This window comes from Idiotropiscis lumnitzeri, chromosome 10 (assembly GCF_059441095.1).
Source record: "Idiotropiscis lumnitzeri isolate Australia: NSW breed Sydney's pygmy pipehorse chromosome 10, RoL_Ilum_1.0, whole genome shotgun sequence".
Taxonomy (NCBI): Eukaryota; Metazoa; Chordata; class Actinopteri; order Syngnathiformes; family Syngnathidae; genus Idiotropiscis; species Idiotropiscis lumnitzeri.
This window is the reverse complement of record NC_142400.1, coordinates 8641749-8659302: the sequence shown is the minus strand read 5'-3', so window position 1 is coordinate 8659302 and position 17554 is coordinate 8641749. Positions and strand designations below refer to the sequence as shown.

The following is a 17554-nucleotide window of genomic DNA, read 5'->3' as shown; positions in this document are numbered from 1 at the left end:
TTTGTCGACAATTTCCGAAACCACACGTTACGTTTTGTACCCTGAGGATAAAAAGGGACAAAAATCTTCAGTGTCTGATATTTAGTGATTTATTTTATGCACTTTTAAGTTTGCGGATTATGAGCTCCTTCTCATGTAGAGATAAATGAAATGTCTATTTTCTATGAATTTCTCGTTTTCATTTTTTTAATTCTGCACACTGTAAAGCAATTAGCAAACGTAATTATGTCGACAAAATGATGACATACACGTCTCTAAAATTTATATGGTAGCATTCTTTAAAAGGAGGATGACGCCAGTCTGCTTTTTACCGCTTCGTTTACTTCCCGACAACCTTCTTAATAAAATGGAATAAGTCTGGCGTGCGCGACCTTTCCCTTTCACTCCTTTGCCCGTTCGGCGCACGAGTGGGCTGGCTGACATTCAAAGGGTGAGCAAGCGACAGAGGGGACGTGTGACGTAAATGGCCCTTGTATGCCGACTTATGAATGGTTTGTCAGCGTCTGGTCGGAAATCCTCTGACTGACAAGTGCGCCAACACACAAGCCGTTGCCGCGGCGACCGAGCGGAGAAAAACATCTTCTAGCGGAGTGGAGGATAAATAGATTGTTGAAAAGAAGAAGGTCGTGAACCCGGCGAATGAGCGTAACATAAAGCTATATAAAGAGGTAGTCGACTCAACCAAATATTTGGTACGCCTGCAAAATTGAATGAAACTCAAGAGATCGATCAAATAAATTGCGTTAACGACATTTAGCAATGGTTGTCTGCCGTCTCTAATATCATAATATCTCAAACTGTGCGGGAGGCCAGCTCATCCTCATGCAATAAGAGTGCACACAGAGTGTTTTGGTGCTGCTGTTTTGGTCAGCAACAGAATGTAAATGAGCTCAGCTGCTGTTTGTGTGTGGTTAATAGGAATAATTCTGATAATAATTACCACTTACTCGTAAAAAATGAGACATCTATTTGAGGGAGTTGAATTATTAGTCATTTCTGAAGTCTGCCACACACCAAGCGACATGGTCGAATCCGACTGAAATGTCACGCAATGGGCGGGGTTTGGTGGATGACTGTCGAACGACTGCAGAAAGGAGCTGAGGCACAGCAGCGGGGCAAGATAGCATGTGTCAGTTTATTTTTGTCATTATTAGCTCCGAAACCTCAAATGTGGATGGTGATGAATGTGTGAGTTTTGTCGCTCGTATGGTATCGACCGCCTGCTTCGAACCCCAACTGACCTCATACCTGGTTTTACCATCTTATAATCCTCCAAGTTTTACATGAAGCTCCAGACTGAGAGCACTTTTGTGTTTATTTTGTGTTTTCCACTTTGGAATAACTTCGCCTTAAGCTGTCACCTTCTCACTGAGCCTTTTCCTGATGATTTGTAACCCAATTCCAGCTTTGCGCAGGTCTTCAATCGTGTCCCTGAAATCTTGTGACAGCTCTTTAGTCTTGTCCAGGGTGGTATCGAGATTGGAATGTAAAAAAATATTCTTAGAACAGGTGAGCTTAGTTTATACACATGACGAGATGAGAACGGGAATTGGTAATTAGTTATCTGTGCATCTTTACATGCCAGCTAAGCTGTGGGAGCCAGATTTAAAACCCCTTATTCACTCGATTTCACTTTTATGCAATCGTGACTTATATTCTATCTGTTCAATAAATAACCCCCCCCCAGCAAATTTGGGGACGATTATTTCTTTATGTGTAAGTTGACAAATTCACTAGTGGATCAAATAATTTAATTGCCATACAGCAGATAACAAGTATGATTTTTGTTTTTGAAACCAGTGCCAATTTGAATAAAATCAGTCAATTAATTAAAAAATATATAATGAATAAAATATTTTTTTCGGGGTGCCTTAATGCTTACAACAAAAAAAATTTGAATTATAGGCTGAAGATTTGACTTTTTCCCAAAACATTGTCATTTACTATTTAAAAGAGAAAAATCTGCATTATTATTTTTTAGGCGGGAGGTGGGGGTGGGGAATGTTTGAACAATCTTATCTTTGTCTTCTGTTGAATTGTGTGAATGTGTTAAAAAAAAGGCAAAGAAAATCTTTCAATTTTTAAAAGAGCCAATATTAGACGATCAAATCAACGATGAATCGTTCATCCCCTTATAAGAAGTATCTGTCAAGATTGCATTATTGCATGTTCACAAGAGGAGGGGCATGTGTATTTTGAGGGGATGGTGTCAGGCCGCTGGGCGTGAACAAGGGCTTGAGTTTTTGTGTCTCTGTCTAATAAATTATTTAAATCCTCCAAGAATGAAATCTGCAATGTGTTATCGGGCCCCCTCCATCAGAGGCTGCGTTTGCCATGCCCCCCTCGCTCGCTCTCTAAACCCCCCCCCTCCCTCCTCACCGGGATGGCTCAGCATGGATCAAGATCACAAGCTGTGAATCTTAAACACACATCCCAGCAGAACAAAGGCTAACAGCGCGCCTTTGACCCGCAGAGCATGTCTTCATCACAGTCGTGTAACTTTTGTCCTGTCACCCTATCGCGGCTTTAATGTGTTGTTGGTTGTCTGAGATGAGCAATGAGCTCCGTGGCTCTTATTACACAGTTGCGATGATGCAGGGTTTCTCCCGGAAGGACCTTGGAGCGGTGCATGATGGGATATTGTTCAGAGCCCCGAGGTCTGCATTGACACCTCCCTCTCGTTAACATCGGTTGCCTTTTTATTCCCCCCATGATGGCCATTCCTCCATCTTTCCATTTTATCTCCCGCCTCTCCGTGCTTTTATTACCCGAGCACACCGAAGCGGCCATTAGTCTTCCAGAGGAGTCTTATTTCCTGTGCGAGTCTGTACGCTGTTGCGAGGCAGAAAATTTGGAAATACACCTTAGCTCTACCTTTAGCCTCGTGAGGGAGAGCAGAGCTTGTTCTGCGCTTTGTGGGACGCATTTTGGATGAACATTTGATAAAAACAACTTGACTGGATTGTGTAAAATATCTTTGTCAAATGTGGTACGGGTGGAGTTCAACCAAGGTTTTTTGGAAAAACAGGCCTCTGAAGTCAAATTAAACTTCATTAGCCAATATCATGAGACACCTCAGTGGGCAGCTAAATGAAACTCCCAAACTGTTTGTTTTTTTTAAATATTTTTCCTCGAGGAATAAGGTTGATTTCTCAATTGTGTCAATTTAAAACGTGTTTCTTTACGAAGGCCCTTTCACTCCACTTGTGATTTTTACACTTGGTTCCAATTTGCCTTTTTGCTGTTTGTTTTTTTTTTCTTTGTCTCTGCAGCATAATGTTCATTATGGCTATACGTCTTTGTCTCAGGTTGTGCTTGCAGTGTGTGGGGGGGGGGGTGTGTGCGTGTGTGTGGGGGCGTGTGGGTGTGTGTGTATCTCTTCTGGCATACTTGCTGTTGAGAAAGCAGTCACACAAATTCCGACACACTCACGCTGGTTTCACAGTCTTCCTCCTTCGTAGCCTCTCAATTTATTTCCTCTTCCCTTCCTATTCTGCCAATGTTTTTTTTTTTTTTTTTTTAACTGCAACCTCTATTCGTCCTTTAGTGCAATGTTAAACGCGCACACACTTGCAGAGACACACGTCGTCTCAAAGGCACACATTTGTTTAATTGTGTTTGCGGTCTGGAAATAGCCTCATCCCTCCTCGGTGGTCATAATTAGCCGAGCAAATGCTTTGAAACGCTCCGACAGAATATGATCATTCCATAAAATATCAGAACACACGCGGCACGGAGTGTCACTTGAATGAAAATCACACATTTTATGACATTTTTTTTTTTCTTCCAGCGATCTGCTGTCTTCGGAGTACGTGGAGAAGCATTTGTCAGCGAGAGGGAAACCGGTCGTCACTGCTGTAAGATTCTGCATATCATTCTTTTTCTTCTTCTTCTACATTATTCCAACTAAGATTTGTGTTGTCATATTCCCAATGGTCGGTTGGACCACATTTTGATAAGTTCATGTTCTGATCCTGCTTGTTCTTCCCGCGCTCTCTGGGCCCCTTTCATGTTTATTGACAATATGATGTCAGAATCAAACAGACTCTCCTCATGTTGGATTCCGGTGGAATTGGAGTGTCTGAGATTTAAAGTGATAATCCCCAACAATCTGTTATCTGTTAGAGGAAACCCACTGAGGGGTTGTTGCGCCACAGAAGTAATACTTTCAAGATTAGAAGCCACTCGGCTTAACCGCAAATTTGTACGATATTTGATACTGGAAGAATGAACCCAATGATGTCATTATTTTATTTTGAGTTTCGAAATGAATTCATCCACCCACTTTTCTTAAACATAATATATTAGGAGTATTAGGACTTTATTCTGTTTTCGCCCACTATTGAGGTTATTGTAACATTACTCTCCTGCCACAGAATTATTTGAGAACAAAAATGTCTTGTGTTACAAGATACATTTAAGTCAAATGTGTGGCAAAACTCTGTGAAAAGTAGAATTTGGATGTAGGAATGTCAGTAATGGCAAATTGAATTGATCGATTGGTCGTTAGGTGAACAACTGTCATGTCATTTTCTTTCGACAGAAAGTGGCAAAATGGCCGCCCCCCGAGATGTCTAAAAACGGGTGGAATTTATAATATTCCTCTTTGTATATTCTATATTACAATATTAATTATGTAATATTAATTTTAAATATAACTTTTTATCCTTTGAGTTCGCTCATTGTTGTATAAGTTGCTTTATTTTTTTAATTCAGGAGGTTACTTAATGCCTTTCCAAATAATACTAAATAAGACATTAACCAATGAAAATGCATGTCGTATTTTCTAAGGGTTGATTTTATGCAGGTCCAATTAAGTACAAGACAAGTCCAGAAAGTATGGCTCTATTCCATTAAGTGTGTCACAACCTTTGGATAGAGCCAAGTAGGTACATTATTAGCCCTTGCCCCACCTAAATGGAACGCGGCCATAATCAATTGTATTTAATAAGTTCTGTGTTTACCCTGCAGCTACACGTCAAAGCAATGAAAAGGTCAAACTTGACTTTTTGTTATCACTATGCCACAAGAAACCACTACACTACGCAACATTTTATATGTGCTGCTTTGTATGGCATTAAATAGTCGATAGTCGATCAGTTAAAAAATGCAGGGCGTTAGAATCCCTGAGGGGCTGCAGCATCCTTGCGGCAGCGCAGTCGCGGTCCCTGACTACTGTTAGGGAATGTGGTGTTGGACAGGACACAAGGTTTTAATGTCCGAGCATGTCCAGCATGCTTTTACCAGGCGGGCATATTGCGGTGCGGTGCGTCGCTATGTGCTGCATCATGGCGGTAATTGATCCTGATAAAAGCTGAGTTTCCTCGGGGAGTCCGACTTCCTGCCTTTCTAATGGCTGTTAGGCAGCGAGGAAGCAAGCAGGAAGTGATTGCCCTGCTGAGCACTTAGACCATGTACACTTACTTCTTTGCAAAATGAATGTGTTTACTTGCACGGAGCAACAAAAGAGGCATGTGTACGCGGAGGTTGTAAGTAAAGAGGGAGACGAGTGATGATATACGAAATGCAAGATGAGACACCAGTTATAAATAATATTAATGTGCGCAGATTGCGTCAAACATGTTTTGCTAATTTTGACCAACCAGAAGAAAGACTCTGTGCGGATGAATTCGAAATCTAATTGGTTGAAGAAACAGACACATTTCTATTTCATATAGTTGAGGTTACATCACCCAGCACAACTGATCCTGAAGGCTGATTAGATTGGTGTCTCATTTGCTAAAGATATGCAAAAACAAATTGCTGCTCAGTTTATTTCCCGAGCTCTCAAAGGAGTGTATATAATTCGATTAATTTTGTGATTTATTAAATTGGAGCAAAATTGCAATGTCTGATTTGACATCTTTTAATAGCGCATATGAAAGGCAGGTGCAAAGCTGCACACACAGAGGTGCCATTGTAAATAAGAGGCGATGAGGGAGACCTCTTCTGCTTGTGTAAACATTTTCGGAATGACAACAAAATTAACACAACATATCGTCTCTTCAGCAAAGCAATTTTGGAAGTTCTGAATGCTCTAAGGCAGGATCCACCAACATTGTGCCCGTTGATCATATGAGTGGTCCATGGATCTGTTTTAGAAATTGTTCACCAGTGATGAGAGATTGTGATTTCCTTGGAATGTAGTTATGTAGTTAAAACTTTGCTGATGATTCTTTTCAAAAATATCCTTAACGTGATTCATGTCGATGAAATAATCAATCATTGAAGTAAACAGTCATATGAGCAGGTCTTATTTTTGAGTTGTTTTTAAAACTGGTCTCCCTTTGCATTAATCAGCACCCGGGTAATATCTCTCAATTCCAAAGAGGTTGGTGACCCCCGCATCTAAAGGCTGCCTTGAAGTCAGTCACAAGAAGGAGTCATGCCACGTCACCTCTTAAAAAACGTTCTACCTTTCAGCGCTGCATTTCTGCGCGTCTCGCTATTTCAGCACACCTGTGAATGTTTTAAATGCAGTGTTATGCTGGATGGGCAGAAATATCAAATTGTCACTCATTTAAGGGTAAGTTACATTTAACAAAATATGGCCTTTTGATTGCTAGCTTACCCCAAAACTATCTTCTTCCACTAACACTTCCAATTCCATCACTTCAAACAGAATAGACTGTTCTGTAAAAATTAATTCAATTTCATGAAACATATCTTGTGATTGTGTCCAGGCCAGCAGAGAAGGCGTTGTTACTATGAGCCATTTTCAAATTTAAGCAAATGTGTAATCGTTTGTGTGTTTCCAGGGAGGAGAGCACTGCTACTACCAGGGGAAAGTCAGAGACATTCCTCGCTCCTTCGCAGCACTTTCTACTTGTCATGGACTACAGTAAGTAGATGTTTACGTGCGTTAGTGAGTAAGCATGCTGAGTCGTATTCCCAGCTAGCGATGACATCAATGCTGATTCAATTTAGCCGGCTTCTGTTTTGCTTTAACATTTGAAATGAGACAGGTAGTAAGAAACATCGACCTTTACAAGGGGCAACTGCGCCATATGGCATGCAACAAATCTGTGTTCCTGTCATTTCTAAAGCAGAAATATACGTACGTTAAAAATGACAACAACTAAACTCAAGTGATTCTGCCTTTTTTTTTCCACAAATATAAATTTTTTATCATGTGCTCTGTCAAAATAACATTTTTTTTTTTTAATAAATCGACAGTTGTATTTTTGGAGGTGTCTTAATATCAACACTCGAGGCTGTGGGTTTCGAGGAAACCTGGATGAGTGGATTGTGTAAAAGAAATATACGGCACAAATCTATTCAGATTGAAGGTGTGATTCATTACAAGTGTGAAGGTATTTCATCTTGAAAGCTGCATTTTAATTCCTGTTTAGTTGTCACGTGTGCACAGTTTCATATTGAATGACTCATATTAACATGATATGATTTGTGTTTTCACCATATGCATATCAAATCTAGAATGTAAACTCCATTTCTGTCCAGCTATCATTTGCATCCTTTGCGTCTGTTTTTATGACATTGAGGACTTTTTGAACAACTACGCATCGGCGCGTCAATTCATCCGTGTTGGCAAGAAAAATCTTATTATGCTGAAAATGCTGAGCAAGCCCAAATAAGCTTAGAATTTTAATAACATTCATATTATTCAATGGCGCTGTCACCCAAGCAAATTATTTACTGGATTAAATTAGATTTTTTTCAAATTGTTTTAATTAATATTTATTTAAGGGCCTAAAAGACGGGTGTTGTAATTTGGACTTTTTCTAGCACTGACTATCGCAATAGAATTGTGCACGTGCGTCCGTGCCAAGACGGCACAGCAGTGTCAGACATTGCAGAGAGAGTACTTCCCATAAGCTGCGTCAGGTATTGACCATAATATACATCCTGCTCTCTCCCTTCTGTTTTTATGCACGCCCGCACAACAGAAACTAAAGCCGACACTGCAATAATAGCTCTTAACCGATTACAGACAGATAATGCTCCCATCTTCAGCAGTCCTGTCAGATGACGATCGTTCACCGTTGGCTCGAGTTAGTTTTCAGAATGCCAATACGCATAAATATCGTATGTCATATTCGTTCGGTTATTGTATATCGAACACACTCGCTACAATTGTAAAACATGCATAAAAGCAACCTTGAGGGGAAATAAAAGACTTAAAAATTCCAAATTGTTGAATGTTCCACGTCTCATCTTTTCCCAAACGGCCAAAAATACTTTTTAAACTGTTTCACAATCTTAAGTGTGAACCGGTACAACGAGAATATTTTATTTGTTTGTCCCACAACTGCCAGTCACTGCCAGGCAGTTTTGGCACTGACTCAAATGTTGGGTTTCCATAATATTGCTGCATCACTTTTCCGTGTGTGCAATTTGCATTGCTTCTATGTTGTCCTGGGTGTCCTTTAGAAATCCGTAAAAAAAAAAGTCAACTTGAATTCCATAATTTAAGACTTTAATTGTCCTGAAATATGATGCTTAATATTGACATCTGTCTTAAAAATGCCTCATAATATAACAGTTTTAGACTGAGTGAATTTCCACGTCGGTATCTAAACTAAATACTAGATCGTTTTTAGTACTTGTTTCTACACACTGAGGATTAAAAGGCTGGAGAAAAGGAGACAAATTGTGTGCTGGAGTTCATCCGTCCTGACACAGCCAATCTCCTAAAAGCTTCAGATAAAGTTAATTAACAGACGTGACGCGGTCACTTCAGGTGCTCGTGGGTTTACGTAGACGCCAAAGACCTCCATGAGAAATTGATCTATGACTTACTAGAAGGAGTGCTCCTTTCAGTGCTGTGCTTCTTAAATGTGCGTTCGATACCAGAACCTACGTCGATTATTTGAGGACGGTTCATTTCAATGACTTTCTGCGTCACTGAAAATGACAGTCTCTTAAAGCGCTGCCATTTTGATGTTCTTCAACATTGCCCCGTATGTATACACGGAGAGAGAAAAAAATCTTTCCATTAAGTTTGTCAAAGGGTTTGGAATATTAGAGTGGCCATCGGTCCCGGATCCCGCTCGAGATCCACCGCTGATAAGAAATTCCACACGAAGCAGCCGCTCATCTGCACAATTCAGAATTAAAATAAAAGCCAAACTGTACAAAGATGACAATCTGTTATCGGAGTGTTGTACTTTAATTTTTGTGCAGTATATTTTACAAGGCTGCATTTGCACCACAGGACTATAAAAATATGCAAAATCGACGCATGATGCAAAAGTCTACACACCCCTGTTCAAACTTTTTCCATCAGGAATGATAAAATGATAAATGGTATAGCAATGTGACCTATGCAAGCACAACTCAATTGGAAAAAAATAAAAGAAATCTTCTTGAGAGAAGTAAAAATGTAAAACTGAGATAATGTGGTTGCACACGTGTGCACAACGTCCCGCTAATTGGCTGTGTTGAGAATCAACCCCTATGAATACATTTAAGTTGTTCTGGTGGTCTTTTAAATGGCATTTCTTTTCCATTCGAGCAAAAACCTGAATAATTTGTGCTATTCCGAACTGTTCATAATTCGCTCCAGGTTCACTTGAAGAAAAACAGTCTCAAAGCATGACGTTGCCAACATGATCCATGTTGTAGGTTGAAAAAGTTTTCAAAGATTTGAAAAGAAGTAAAATTCCCTCAGGTTGCATTTTGGATGACCAAAATTTCAAACATGAGACGATGAGCTGCTTTTTACCCTTTGAAGTGATCGATGTGTGTTCTTACGTGCTCTCTTCCAGCGGGATGTTCTTCGATGGCAACCACACGTATCTGATTGAACCTGGAGGAGAGGGCGGCGGTAACCACGTAAGTGTTGCCATCTCTTTGCACACTCGATGAGGAATAATAGGACCTGCGGGATTGAACGGGATTACGGGATTGAAACTGAGGTCAGCTATTGTCTGGAGAGGATCACGAGACAAAAGTCGCACACACACCCATGTGTGAGGCTTTGCCAAGTTTTCAGCAATCTCTGGACAAAGCAATGCGCTCCGTTACAATGAAGCCTTCCGCTAATTAGATAATAACGATTAAAGGCATTATGGTTGTAAGGAGAGGACGGATCTGAGATTGCCTCGAGACGCCCAAAGACTCCGATTGTGCGCCCGTGTGTCTTCGTGTCCGCTCTAATTAAAATGTCCAGGAGATGGGAATGTGTTTCTACTGTTAATAAGCAAAAAGGAGACGAGATAAAAGAGGTAAAGTACTTTGGCTCGTACTTCTATCCATACTTAGCTCAGATGACAGATTTAATAGCTGTGCCACAAAACGCTCAAGGTCGGAAGATAAAGGCTGCAAATGAAACACTCAGAAAGGGCAAGCGCAGATGAAAGTGAGTATAAAAAAAATATATTGGTCAAAATTAGATTGTGCATGATGACATTATACGTCATCGACTTTATTTCCGTGAAGAATTTATTTATTTTTCTAAATTCTAATGTTTATGGAAAATGCAATCAGGTCCATAAACATTGGCACACCATTTTTTTACGCATTTAGAATCAAAATATATTTATGGGCAAGCTGACCACCTCACATCGGTGCATAACAGTGGCGGGCCGTAAATTTCACACCTTGGCCTTGAGTGAAGTCCTACATAGTCCGACTTGCGTAAATATGCCTCATAACACCATCATTTATGACACCACGGCTGGAGAAATAACACAAACTGTTGATTCTGAAGACGTACATGCCACTGGTACTATGAAATCTGCCCGGCAACACAAGATAGCTGAATTCTGATTGGTTAAAAAGTCTCACCTAAAAATACAACACTGTGATATAATATGACATGAACATGAAGAATAACTTTTATCATAAATATGATCATGATTTCTTGACTTTTGGTTATGTTAGGCTGACAGAGAAGGCCTTGAACACTCACTATTGGTAAATCATGCTGTTTGTAGTGCCATGATGTGGACTCTCAAAGTGGCTCAATTGTCCCGTCCTGACTTTTTACGTCGCCAGCATGCGTGAATTAGAAATATGTGTTCAACCATCAAAGAGGAGAGATTCGTTGAAGTCTAATTTCGGGATTTTCCACGAGAGTGAAAATTGCGTAAGGGGTTGTCTTAGTAGATGGCTGTCCATCTGTTAGTTGGCAGATTTCTTCCTGTTTCATGGAGGATGACGAACAGATGGGAGGTACCATTCTGATTCTGGGGGCGAGGACTGGGGACTGACACCACCGTGACTCAACTAGTCAATTAGTAAATTAGACTACCAGTTCCTCAGAGGTTTGATTTGTTTTTAGAAATGCACGAATGCCCTCTCAAGCCCTATTTTAGTTTCCTCGCACCCGCTCTAAAAGCTTCTGAGCTCCATTCTGTTCATGTCGCTTGAGTCACACATCACTTTCCGTCAGTATCATTCGAGAACGTGGAAGCTGTGAGTCAGTGATGTGCCACCAACTTGACGGTTGGGATGTGCTTTAAAGTGAAAGTAAAAATCCCAGCAGGAGGAGGCGCGTGTCGGCCATATGGTAAATCCATCTGCCCCCCCCCCCCTCCTCTGCCGCCGTTGCAGAAACGTTAACACGTCCACAAAAAGCTGCTGGTGCCGGGCGTCACTTTATATATTGAATTTTCCAGCATCTAACGTCAACATGCTTGCGCACCATTAAAGCGCATTAGCCAGCAGTTTAGCAGCAGGTGCACATTGCCAGGTGTTCCCACCGGTGGCCGCATAGTGTGATGGTGCACACAATCGAGAGAAGATGCTGAAGAGACTGCTGGCATGCACAAGCACTAAATACCATATGTTCTTTTTTTTTCGGCAACTCTGCACGCTCAACTGCATCTCAGAGAATGTTTGCATTGCAGCTGGCCAGCTGATATAGTCAAAGTGATGAGAATGGTCGGTAGACTTTGATTTGAATTTTTGTGTCAAAAATCCTTAGTCGCTTTTTTCTCGGCAAATGTGCTGATAAAAGTGAGCAAAAGCAACCCTTGATACGAGTGCCTTTTTTTTTTTTTTTTTTTGCTCAGTCGCAAATTTTAGGGTCCCGGCTTTTTGTAATTTTTTTTTTTTTTTTCAAAATCATCCTTTTGCAGTGTACGTTAATTTAGTATTTGTATTTCTCTACTTTGCGTCCATGCATTGTTTTAGAACAATGTGAAGGACGCCGAGTTGCCGTTGGTGTCAAATGCGCTACATCAATCAAACGGAGCGGCACAATGACAATTGAAGCAAAAAACATGGCAACGGTTTAATTGTTTACGTTGTAATTAATTTTGAAATTACTGCTTGTTCTTGATTTTATGACTTGATTTTATTTATTTTCGCGAGAACAGATTGGTTGCGTCCAGTAGGGAAAGATTGGATTGTTTTGAAAGTGCGTTTGCATAAAGGCTTATCCCCGATGTAAGACTTTCACCATCTGCACTTGAGTAAATAAACACCCCAGCTGACTATTTGTGGAAATACAGTACGACTAATTTGATTCCATTTGTCTTGTGAGTAGTGAGTATACAGTAAGTACTTGCAAAGCTGAACCGCCACATTTTAAAGTTCTTAAATGTGAGGTGATGTTCACTCTTCTTGACAAAGCATGTCAGGCGATCTGAGTGTGGCGAAAGCAGACTGGATGTGGGGGATGGAGATTTATTTCACGTGCTAGTGGCATGGTGGATTTTTTATTTTTTTGGGTGGGGGTGGGTGATGGTGACTGCTTGAAATGCCAAGTGGATTATTTATTTATTTCTGAACTGATTGGATAATAAGATTGAGGGGAGGTCTCCTGCGTTCATTCACGCATACACAGGCCGCACGTTACACCTCGTTGAGTTATATTCATGAGCCAGCCAGCCAGCAGTCTGCATCTTCAGCGAGATGCCGTCTCCCGTGGCAACCCTGGCCCCGCCCCCGTTTCTTTCTCGCCCAACAACATATGAAAAGCCATCTGTGTTTTGAGCCTTAATCCCCATCCATTGCGCACACACCCCGCAGAGTCTGGAAGCCGCGCTTGTGCTTCTGGTCGGTCAAAACAAAGAAGACGACGGTGGTCATGCGGTCAGCAGTAATGCATGTGCTGCACTTCTTTGGAAAATCCCGCATTAATCGCCGACCACTAAACTCGACAAACATTTAAAAAGAGGTGATATCAAAGAGGTAGAGACTGCAGCGCCTTACGCTGCCGGCTGCTTCATTTAACATGCTCACTTCACTTCAAAGATGAGACAAAACACCAGGGAGCTAAAAGCTGCATTTTAAATAAGAGCTTAATCGCCTGATGTTGCGCTCCCTTGAGACCGTGTACGGAGAGTGATTCTTATCAGATCATAGCGCGGGCCGAAACATCAGGGACTTCATTATTGTCAGCTCGTGAAGGCGAAACAATGTTTGATTGACAGTCATGTACATGTGCTGCCATGGGACAATTCATTCGGGAGGTCTGAGAATTCAAATGAAATCCGTTCAAGATGAGGCTTTTGTTACTTTTGACACTTTTAAATTCGTCATGTAATCTGCACTGCATTATATTGAGTATTTTCAATATTTTGTACCTTACAAGTAGCTTTTAGTATGACGCAGTCCAGTTCTACGCCGCTGCAAAACCCAACCTCAATAATGAACGTTTTCGTCTCTTTTGGATCACACACACAGGTGTGCGGAATGACGTTAAAGACATCATACGATCAAAAGAACAGTTTAATAGGAAAACGTGAGTGTAGAAAAACATTTTTTTCATTGACTTCAGTGTATAACAAAAAAATATATAATGTGCTCCTAAAGTCACTATAAAATAAAAACAACAAAATCTGTTTAGGAATGCTTAAGACTTCATTAATCTCTGCTGCTGCCACAATTGAAGTCAAACATGTACTTCCGGAAAAGTGTAATTCAGAAAGTAACACTTAACACAAACAACTCACAAAGGCAGCGATGTAAACTGGCAAAGTACGTACTCAACATTAGTACTCACAATTAGTGCATTGCTCTTCAACTTCACATGAACAGCGATTCATGTTACAAAAAAGATGAATTAGTCCATCTGAAGTATTTTAGTCGGAATGACGAGCGCTTTCATCGACATTCACCGTAACAGCAAAACAGTTGGCATCCAGTGTCAAGGATACAGATTCATTTATAGCTTGTGTTGAAGGAGGAACGTGAAAAAGAAATTGCTGATTAAATCGCAATTGCAATATTGAGGAGGGGGGGAAATCTCAACTGGATTATTTTTTTTAAATTGTTCAGCCCTCGTAAGACACACAACTATGAGCCCCGTGACTTTGCGTTCATTTTCCTTCATATCATAAAATAAGTCCAGAACACTCCACAGGCGCTCACTTCAATAATCAGCAATTTTATTAGCCTCTTAGAGAGTAATGATATTAATTTGAGAGGAAGCTCTCAAGAGTAATAATATAAATTCGATCTGCAAGGACGTTTATTACTGCGTCACCACGGGAATGTCAATCTCAATGGCAGACATCCGTGAGCGGGTGGAGTAGCGGCGGCCGGCATAGCTGGCTGCGTAACTCTGTGAGGGCGCGTAGGTCTGAGATGGCGCGTAGCTATGAGACGGCGCGTAGCTGTAGGCCTGCGTCCCTCCCACCTCAGAGCCGTAACCATCCGGGGCAGAAATCTGAGACATGTACACTTGCGCTGGCGCAGGAGCGACCACGCTTTGAATGTAGCCCTGCGCCGGCACGTACTGCTGCGTGTCGATCACCGTGGGAGGATAGGATTGAGGCGGCAAGGCTTGAGGAGCGTAAACCGGCGATGGTGGAAATCCGTTGGCCGTGAGCGGCTGGGTGGATGCAGAGGTGGACATAGAGGAAAGGGGCAACCAGAAGGGGGAGGGCAACTTCTTACACATGCAGTACCACATGAACAAGAGCAGGGCGGCCAGCATCAGCCCCCCGGAGCAGCCTATGGACACGTACGGAGCAAAGCCGTCTGAGAAAATGTTGTCGTGTCTCCTGTTGAGCTCCTTGGTGCCGAACAGGAACCACACGGAGGGCGCGATGGCGACGCCGCCGCCAAGAAAGAGAAACGCGCCGGCCACCAGGTGACAGCCGGCGCTGTTCACCAAGAAGCGGATGCTCTTGATGTCCGGCTCGGGCTTGTCGGAGCAGCAGCAGGTTTTACACATGCCGGCAATGCAGAGCAGCAAGGCCAGAAAGCCAAAGGCCAGAGCGGCCGGCACGCAGAACTGCAGCAGCCTCAGGTCCAGCTGGTCCACTTTGGAGTACCACTGCAAACATGAGCCCATTGATGCCAAATGAGCACTTTGGTTTCTGGATTTACCACCTTGCAACTTCCCCGGCCAAAATTCACCTAACAAAAGTTATAGCGACTTTTAAAAATTGTTTGACAAAAGTGAATCAACACTGAAACGCAACAAAGTGGCAAATATTATTTTTGTCTGTTCATGCTAATGTTTTTGTTTGCTAAATTTACTTGACATTACACAAGGGTTCATTACTGGTTTGACAATTTACCGTGGTTTTAAAAAGTCAAGGTTTCAATATCAGCTGACGAGATCTTTTCTTTCTTTGAGGAAACTTCTCAGCAGGGCACAATACAGAGTTGCTTCTTTGAAGTTAATTGCCTCCTTCTTGAGAGGGGAGGGGTGAGCAGTTACAAATGGAGGAGGCAGGGAATAAAACCAAAGACACAATGTGACTTACTGAGAAGAATTAAGTATTGGTGGCTGATATCGGGAGCCTCAATGAGTAACCGATACTATAAGGCCAGTATCGTCCGGATTCCGGTACACGGACAACTCTAATTTTAACGCTGCGTACTCTGCTACAGACAGGATCCGATGGACATACCTCAGCGTCATAGTAGTAACATCCTGAATAGCCGTCCTGCTTGACGCACTTGGTCCACAGCCCATCGTATACGCTGATGTTCTTAGCGTTGCGATTGAAGGTGACCAGTCGGGTTACGCGCCACTGAGGGACTAACGCTGCCACAGCCAAGCCGGCCACAGACACAAAGGCGATGATGAAGGAGAAGGCGTTGGTGGCGTGGATATCCCGGCACGACATTGTGGTTGGTCTTGAGCGGTGCTGCAACCAAGGGAAAAGGGCCTTTTAAAGAACTATGATTGTGATTTTTCTGCTGTTGTTTCATTGAGGAAAATCAAGTCAATTGTAAAAAAATATACTCAATAGTGGTCAGGACCGTAAAAAACATGGCAACACTGATTGTGCTTTTGTAAACCACTCTATTTCCAGCCACATTTTTAGCACAAGTAGTGCATGTCAGTGGGACACGCTTTTAAAAAACTCCAGAGAAATAAACTTGAACTAATTTATCAAATCAACTCATTGCCTCGCCCTACATCACCTGATGGGAAAATAACATTCTAATGAAGTAAGCCATGGGATGACCTAACTTTGTGCACACTTCTTGTATTCCTATTCACTGCAGTGGAGTTGACCTAATATCAAGCGCTCCCGAGACAATGCTCTCATTTCATTAGCAAACAGTAACAAGGACTCCGTGGTGGAGGCTGCAGAGAAAGTGCACCAGGACCCAACTGAACAAAACACAATCGAATACGCTTAGAACCATGTCTATTATTTTACTTATACCGCAATGCTGAGTGTGTTTGCTTGCTTTTCATTTTCTAGAGAAAATATGTCCTGGGCCTTGTGATATTTGTTGCATAAAATTTGCTCATTGTTTCATTTTTTTTAACTCAGTAGATAAGAGGTTGTTAGAATATTAGTTAAAAAAAGACAGCGGTACCTTCCCTTGATCACACAAACCAAATTAGCTACTCAAACATCTTACACACTGCTTACACCCTTTCTACAATACTGCGTACATTTATTAATTTCTCCATTTAATAAACAGTCAAAACGGACTAATTTCTGCACATTTAACAAGATACATAACACATTCAATAAATAATCTAAAACAAAAAAAATGCACCGGGTCACAGAGTTAAAAAAATAATAATAATAACAATCATAGTTATTTTCCATGTAGTTTAGCCTCCTGGTAAGGTGAAGGCTACATCGAGTTTAGGCAGACATGTAACATTGATTTTGCGCTGCGCAGTTCAATCCAAACTTCAACAAATTGTAAATCAAACTGCTTACGGATTGTATGAATAAAGTGACCTCATTTTTAAACTTGACTTCCTTATCTGAAATGTGACGCTGGCGTCCGATCGTTTGCTAACAAGTTAGCACCGCTGCAACCTGTTGAGCGCACAACTCTTTTGAACATCTCTGATGCTACACACGACGGCGATCGATCGCAAGACGCGTCAGAACAACTCGACTCGTACCTTGTTTTCCACGAGCCTGGTGCTGTTTACGTCGAGGCTTGCGGAATGTCACATCGGCTCATTATTAACAGCAAAGCAGATCAAAGAGTGCGATTGAGGTATAGTTGCTAGCATTAGCATTAGCATTAGAGGCGTCAACAGGATGTCAGTGCCGTGGGAGGAGTTTCTCCACACTGTTGTCTCACAGGGGCTTGACAACTTTATGAAATGAGTCCGTAACGTAATACGTCATCACGTTTTACGCATGGAGGTTAGCTCAGGCCATACTTCTTTTCTATTTGGAAAATGAATTGATGGATATATGGC

The 17554-nt window shown here is 41.6% G+C and overlaps 2 protein-coding genes across 4 annotated transcripts in view; one reads left to right on the top strand and one right to left on the bottom strand.

Moving 5' to 3' along the window:
- Positions 1–17554, top strand: part of adam22 (ADAM metallopeptidase domain 22) — a 48586-nt gene that overhangs the window by 13095 nt on the left and 17937 nt on the right. For all 3 annotated transcript variants that reach the window (XM_088307799.1, XM_088307798.1, XM_088307800.1), the window contains exons 4-6: positions 3791–3857; positions 6759–6841; positions 9729–9795. In XM_088307799.1, the coding sequence (XP_088163925.1) occupies positions 3791–3857; positions 6759–6841; positions 9729–9795 (217 nt within the window). The remainder of the gene's footprint in view (positions 1–3790; positions 3858–6758; positions 6842–9728; positions 9796–17554) is intronic.
- cldn12 (claudin 12) lies at positions 13624–17441 on the bottom strand. Its single transcript, XM_088307801.1, has 3 exons — positions 17249–17441; positions 15777–16016; positions 13624–15193 (listed from the first exon to the last, which is right to left on the bottom strand). The coding sequence occupies exons 2-3, from the start codon at positions 15993–15995 to the stop codon at positions 14387–14389; spliced, it is 1026 nt and encodes a 341-aa protein (XP_088163927.1). The 5' UTR covers positions 15996–16016; positions 17249–17441; the 3' UTR covers positions 13624–14386.

Excerpts from the sequence above, each read along its gene's own strand:
- cldn12 (XM_088307801.1), bottom strand. The coding sequence starts at position 15,995 with ATGTCGTGCCGGGATATCCACGCCACCAACGCCTTCTCCTTCATCATC. Across the intron at positions 15,194-15,776 it reads GTTACTACTATGACGCTGAG|TGGTACTCCAAAGTGGACCA; the intron begins GTATGTCCATCG and ends TCATGTTTGCAG.